Source organism: Polistes canadensis, unplaced genomic scaffold (assembly GCF_001313835.1).
Source record: "Polistes canadensis isolate GaletaPanama2010 unplaced genomic scaffold, ASM131383v1 scaffold_33, whole genome shotgun sequence".
NCBI lineage: Eukaryota > Metazoa > Arthropoda > Insecta > Hymenoptera > Vespidae > Polistes > Polistes canadensis.
In genome coordinates, this window is record NW_014569580.1 from 725,186 (window position 1) to 732,683 (window position 7,498).

The following is a 7,498-nucleotide window of genomic DNA, read 5'->3' on the forward strand; positions in this document are numbered from 1 at the left end:
GCAACTGCAACTGCACATGCAACTGCATTTTTTTTATTATATATTTTTTTAACTTTTTAATTGCAACTGCAAATGCAACTTGTGTGTCTGGGTTGCGCGTCAGGATTTGTTATACATGTTATGCTACGAGTATATATATATATCGTATATGCATGTATGTATTGATAAATGCATAAAAAGATTAAGAGAGAATGATACGGTGAGAAAACTCATTTCGTTTTCGCAAATGGACCCCTGGTTCTTCTTCATGTTCGACGAAAAAACATACGATAAACGATGGACGGGTCACACGTATTACGTCCGACGTTGATATAATGTTGTTTTCCTTTGGCGAATCGACAAAGAGCAAAACCGTGCAATACGCACACACTCACATATGAATATACACGCTTATATTTTATCCGTGTATCTCTCTCTCTCTCTTTCTTTCAGGCGCACGCTGTTTTGACGGACACCGTCGGACCGGTGGAATATATTTTTAACGAACTTCGAAAGATTATTTTTAACCACTGACATACTTTAACTCTCGTACGTGTACGACGAAAAACGCGAAGGAAGCGAAAAGGAACGTATAAGTGGAGAAGAAAAGTGTCGGTAGGGTAGAGTGGGGAGGAGGGTGGTTCAGAAGGGTAAATACATGCATGTAATACAAACGTATCGTAAAAAAAAAGGATGAATTATTAGTATACGTTTTATTCGTTCTTCCACTTTTCTTTTCAAAAGAGAATGTGTGTGTGTCTGTGGAAATAGAAGATAATAATAAATCAGATAATTATAATCAAACGCGATTTTTGTTTAGAATTATTCATTAGGACATTATTATTACCAGTTATATATAACGAGAGATAAAATGCAAATGAATAACAATAATAATAATAATAATAATAATAAAAGAAAAATAATTTAGTAGCAAGGGGGAGAGAGAGGGCCATAGTTCTCAAAGTAAAAATCGATGACGTACTTACACCTATTTCAGCCCTCTGGCTACGAACGGGGTGCATAGAAAAAGAGAGAGAGGGGCGGGGAGGTGGAAGAAAAAGAGAGAAAGAGAGAAAGAGAAAGAAGAACTTTCTCGCGCGTACGATAAAATCTTTCCGATAATTTATACCGGTCGCACCCTGAACGAAGTCGGCGACAACGATGGCCAAACGCGACAATGGGACACAGTACATAAATATGTACTTATGTACATATGTATGTAAAGTATATAAATTATACGTAATACACTAACCGCAAAAAGTTTGAAAATCGGTTCGATAATTTCCATCCCAAAAAGAAAAAAAAAACAAAAAAAGAAACTATTACACCGGTAAATTTGTATCTTGTTTGTTAGTGTCAAATATTATCGAAAAATCGTATTACGTTTTAAAAAACGATATCAATATCTTTTTCTGTTAATAAAAATATTCTTGCATAATTTTGTACAGCAACAATTCAAAACAGACGAACGTTTCCTATTGTGGATGTGCTTTTCAAAATATAAAAATTAAAAATTAATTGTCAGGGGATACTTGGAATATGTGTCGAGCTAAAAATAAAAGTGGTATTTATGTTTTCTTTTTTATCTTTCTTTTTTGTTTCGGATGAAAGAAAAAAATTAACGCCAACAATATATATATAAAATACAAAAACGTAAAAAACGTGGGTATAATTCGTTAATTTTTTTTTATTTTCGATGACAAGGAAAAATGTTCTCGTTTGTTTACTCCTCCTAAGACGTTTATTTTTTTTATTTTTTTTTTTTTTCTTATAAATGTCGTTTCTCTCTGAATATCTGTGCATACCTGGGTGAATCCAAACTTTTGGTTAATAGTGTACCACAAAGGTTCGCGAAGAAAGCACACCTCTGCGACGCGTGGGTGCCTTAGGGCCAAAGAAGAAGAAGAAGAAAAAGAAAGAAAGAAAAAAAAAAAGAAAAAGAATGAAAGAAAGAAAGAAAGAAATATAGGTGGTTATAATTTACAGAGGCGAAAGTTTGCCTCGGCGATGTTTTACCAAAGAGCAAGCATCGTGCAAACCCGAAGGCTCTTTCTCTTATCTCTCCTCTCTTCTTCGTTTTCTATCTATCTTTCTATCTACCTATCTATCTATTATCTCTTTTCTTATTTTATAAGTTACTTGATATTTCATTCGTTTTTTTTTGCCTCTTCTTTTTTTTCCTATTTGTATTTAATTAAAAGTAATGGTCAAACTCTTTCGTTTATTTTCATATTGCATTCCTAAACTCACTTTTAAAATCTTTTCCAATAGAATGACATTTCTTTCGGACATTTTCTTTATCGGAAACATATAATTATATTCCCCGAAGTTATCATTGCACAGGAACGTTAAAATAAATGTACATTAGTTTAAACAATTACGTATAAATTAAAAGAATGCTAAAATGAGAACGTTATAATCTTAAGTATTATGTATTAGATATATTATTTCCTTTATACACATGCGCAAAGTTCGGAAAATCATATTAAAAATAAAGAGGACGGTGCGCCGAATATAATATTCCGAGTTTTTAAACAATAATAGACACTTGTATCGATTAATTAACAATTATTTGAATACTCTAATGCACTCTCTTTATATTTCAGCTTGTTTTAACACATATGTACTAGTTTAAACATTAATCATTTATTCGATAAAAAGTTACTCGTAGATTATATTCTATTCTTTTTTTGTTTTCTTCTTCTAATTTTCTCTCTTTGACATTTTTAAACGGATAAATATTTATATAACTGATATGAGATTTTTAAGTTTATTCGCGAGTAGAGAATTTTTATCTTATATTGATAAAGGAAAAGGGCAACTTATTTGTCTTTGAAAAATACATATGAAAAGAAATAAAAAGAAAGAGAGAAAGTAAAAAAGAAAGAAGAACAAACGTTTATATTCCGTAAAAAAAAAAAGAAAAAAAAAAAGGGAAAAGAAATGTAGTCAGGACATTGTGTGTTGTTCCTTATAGAACGAACGAGTCGATCGTTTGAAATACCGAAGGATATTTTGTGTATATACAGGGAGAGAAGAGCAGTAGCAGCAACAAAATCTCAGATAAAAAGCAGAGTCAGTTCGGTTTCTCAGATATACTTTGTGTCTACTCACTGTTGAAAGTATATATTCGTTGCCCTAAGGCTAACACAATAGCGAGCAAGAAGATTTTATATATGAAAAAGAATACAGCAGGTGTTCACGTTCATTTCGAGTACATTGGAAAATTTTTGAGACTGACGTTACATACATATACTCCTATATACACATACGCTTATATATTTTATCAATTAATCTGTATTTTAGTTTTCCTTTGTATCATTGTTTAGAATATATATATATATCTCTTTCGACTAATAACATTTAATATTTTGAATTCTTATCTTTATTTTATAGATGAAGTTGACGTGATTGGCTATACCAGCAACCAGTCAGATACCGATGACCACAGCAGCGTGCAAAGTAGCAGCGATAGTGGCGTCGCAATGTCTACATCCAGGCTGACCCTTTCTGAAATGATGGACAATCTTTAGGTATATATATTCATATATGTTTTTATATTTAGAAAAGACGAAAAATTAAATCGACCGAAAAAGTTTTCTGTTCTGCTAAACCCTAGGCTTAAATATCTTACTTCTTTTTTTTATCACTTCATTATAATTATTTTTCCTCCCCCATGAAAAAAATTAATTTGACGTGCAATTATATTCGGATTGGTATAAACGTTGATTAACGATTATTTGATTTAACATAGAAAGAGGATACACATTAATCAAATTTTTCTATCATTTATCGGACTCACGCGAGATTTAACAATCTCTTAATAAAGAAGAAGAAAATAAATAAATAATAATAATAATAGAGAATCTGTATAAAAAAAAAACGAAAGTGGGAAAAAATGAATAAATTTTCTTACAATCTCCGTTTTCCTTTGATTATTTTCAGATAAAAAGATGGCGCGGTGGCGGAGAAAAAAAGTGGAAAAGAAGTGTTTGAGAGAACGAGGTAGCAAAGATAGGAGAGAAAAAAACATAGAAGAAAGAATAGAAAAGGTGGAAATGGAACCGAAGGTGAAGGATAATAAAGAAATCGAAGAATTTAAAAATAAGAGAAAAACGTAGAAGAGATAAAGGAGAGGATGAGAAGAGATATTGTGTTGTGAGAAGAGGAACAAACAAACAAACAAAAATAATAAAAAGAGCGCGCGAAGATGTTAAGCAAAAAAGAAAAAAAAATATGGCGGTGGAAAAAATCCTTCGGGTGTTAAACGGAGATTGACGGCGTGCGAAGTATCGGTGCAAAAGTACACATAATATACATACACGCAACATCATACACACAGTACACGTATATACATTTATATACCTGGGCAAAGAACACGCGTGTTCGATTATTGTTTATCGAATACTTTTGGGATTCACGTAAAACATAAATTTGGTCGAAAATCGTCCAATTGTGAGAACGCGTGTTTCGTATACATATTTACATGTATGTATACAACAAGAGGAAGGAGAAGAACAAAACTGGCTGCTGGTTGGTCCCTGCTGCAGTCAGAGAAAAATGATAGAAATAGGCAAAACGAAGAAAAGTGTGTAGGGATGAGAGAGAGAGAAAAGGTGTTAGGAGAAAGGTAGATAATGTCTGTGGATAGCAAAGAAGAGGAAGAATAAGATAAGAAAATAAAAAACAAAAGAGAAAAGGAGAAAAAAAGGAAGAACAAAGGTTACTGATAAAAAAAAAAAAGAACGAAAAGGACCATTCTTGTCTTTTGGAAGAACTAGCTTCGAGAAAACTACTAGAAGAAGAAGAAGAAGAGAAGGTTTTTTCTTAAGTGCGAGCGAAGATTGCACCGAGTAAAATGTGACAAGAAAAAGAAAGAAAGAAAAAGAGAGAAAGAGAGAGAAAGAGAGAGAAAGAGAGAATTGGATAGTGACAAGACTCGAGTGTTGTTGTGGTGTTACGTAGAGAGAGAGAGCGAGAGAGAAGATGTTGTGTTGTGGTTGGAGAGTGTAAATTATCGAGCGAAATGAAGTATTGTACATATTTTTAAGAGAGCGAGAGAGAATAAACAGAGAGAATGGGGTTTATTGAGATGTTTGATTGAGATAGGTGAAGAAAGAGAGAAAGAAAGAGAATGATAATGAGAATGAGAGAGAGAGAGAGAAAGAGAGAAAGTAAGAAAGTGTGTGTATGAATAAAGGAAATAATAATAATAAAAAAAAAAAAAAACAAAATCCGATGTAACGAATCGATAAGCAAGCGCAAGTCGAAGGTGATGATGTATATCTTACGTTAGATTAAAAAGGCGGGAGGGAGGTAGGGGGAAAAGAAGAAAAAAAATAATAAAAAAAAAAAGAACAGAGAAAGAATAATTAATTAGGGGGAGAAGGGGGGAAAGGAAAAAAAAAATTGATAGAAAGTTAACCGATACAACGGCGCCAGTTCGTCGTAGGAGGAGAAAGAAGAGAAGAAGCAGGGGAGAAGTGGTGGGTGGGTGGAGGAGGAGGAGGTGGTGGTGGAGGAGGAGGTAGGAGATAGTTGCGATCGTTTCTCTTCGCTCTTATCTTCTGTCTCGTCCACGTGACAACATCATATTTGTTTTCTTTCCGTCGTTGGTGTCCATTTTTTTTTCCGTTCTCTCATTGGTCTCGTTCCTTTTTATTTTTTTTTTTTATTTTCTTTTACATTAATGCGAAATGAATCGACGAGGCGAGAGGGGAGAATAATAAATAATAATATTTTTCTTCCTTTTCTCTCTACCGAATTTAAGAAGAAGAAGAAGAAGAAGAAAAGAAAGAAGAAAAAAAAGAAAGAAAAAAACCAAAAATCGACTAGGACAACTTGTAGCGCATTTAGGATGGCGGGTGGGAGGGAGGGGTGGTGTGTTAGGGAGGAGGGAGTAGCAGTTTAAATTCGGCAGGGGTGTACGCTTCTTCACGTAAATTTCAATCGGTTTTTAAAACGATCGATGATGCTTCGTCTAGTGTTTAATTTAATTTAGTTTAGTTTAGTCTACTTTACTTTACTTTAGTTAAGTTTACTTTAATTTAGTTTAATTTAAATATTCGTAAGTTTATAAGTAATAGATCATGGTTTTTCTTCTTGGAACGAAGCATAGATCGTTCGTTTTGTTGTCCGCTTGCGTCGAAGAGGAGGAGGAGGAGAAGAAGTAGGGTTGGGGGGAGGAGGAGGAATAAGAGAATGATCGAGAGAGGAGGGTACGCGATAAAATTCTCGGACTCCTCTCGTAAAGGAGAAAAGGGATTAGAAAAAGGAATAGAAAAAAGAAAATAAAGAAAAAAAATTGAACGTGTGGTATATGATGGTATATTATGGGGGCCCCTCTGCTGTGCGTGGCCGATTAGAGAAACAAGAGAGAACCCATTCTAACCTTTTGGTATTGATCTTTTCTTAGTTTCCTTGCATGTAAAAAAAAGAGAGAGAGAGACAGAGAAATAGAAAAAAAGAAAAAGAAAAATAATTTTAGGAGAATGAGAGAGAGAGAGAGAGACGAGGGAAGAGAAAACGTGAAAAGAGTAAAAAGAAATAAAAATAAATAAATAAAAAGAAAAAAATAAAATAAAATAAAATATTACACGCGAGAGAGTTACGCCAAATTCCTTTTGGGAGACCATCGTTTTTTTTCCGTCTTTCTTTTTTTCTTTCTCTCTCTCTTCCTCTCTCTCCGTTTTTTCCCCTTTTATTATTTTATTTTATCTTATTAATAAGTAAAAAGCAAATTATATTTTCATTTCGTTTTCGGTTTTTTTTTCCATTCTTTTTCTTTTTCTTTCTTTTCTTTTTTCTTTTAATTTTCCTTTTTTTTTTATTTCCTTTTTCGGTGACCAACCGACCGTGTTTCGTATCTTTTTTTTTGTTTATGGTGTTATATCAATGTAACATTATTCGTATTTAAAAAATGACGAAGAAGAAGAAGAAAAAAAGCAGAAAATGAAAAAAGAACAAAAAAAAATAAAGAAGAAGAAAAAAAGAAAATAAGAAGCAGAAGAGCAAAAAAAAAAAGAGAAATTAATTATCATCGCGATCACGCGTAATGAAGGAACCATCGATCGCAATATAAAGATCGAACCAACACGATTTTTCAAATGTAGACAGGATGATGTGTGGATATGTCAAAAAGGAAAGATAAATAAAACAAAACGCAAAAAAGAACAAAAAAAAAAAAACAAAAAATAAATAAATAAATAAGTAGATGCGCAACACAAAAATGCTAATTAATATTATACGTGTACTATCATCCCCCACACGTGTCTCGTATGTTATTACTTATATTTTATTTTTTTTGTTCACCTCTCGTGTATCTATTACGAAAATAGTAATTTGATTTATTTTCTCGAGGAGAAATACAAATGGTGGGGTGGGGGGAGGGAGGTAGGGTAGGTAGAAATAAAGGAAAAACTAAAAAAAAATAAAAGAAGATAGACAGAGGTAGAGGGAGAGGGAGGAAGGGAGGTATACAAAAAAAAACATTTTTTTAAAAATACGAAATTGGTAAAAA

The 7,498-nt window shown here is 32.8% G+C and overlaps 1 protein-coding gene across 5 annotated transcripts in view; it reads left to right on the forward strand.

Annotated features, from left to right (window-relative positions):
• Window positions 1–6,437, forward strand: part of LOC106784287 (max-interacting protein 1-like) — a 131,284-nt gene extending 124,847 nt beyond the window's left edge. For all 5 annotated transcript variants that reach the window (XM_014743657.1, XM_014743654.1, XM_014743659.1 and 2 more), the window contains exons 7-8: window positions 3,376–3,512; window positions 3,925–6,437. In XM_014743657.1, the coding sequence (XP_014599143.1) occupies window positions 3,376–3,512 (137 nt within the window). In that variant the 3' untranslated portion in view covers window positions 3,925–6,437. The remainder of the gene's footprint in view (window positions 1–3,375; window positions 3,513–3,924) is intronic.
• Window positions 6,438–7,498: the final 1,061 nt, after the last annotated feature.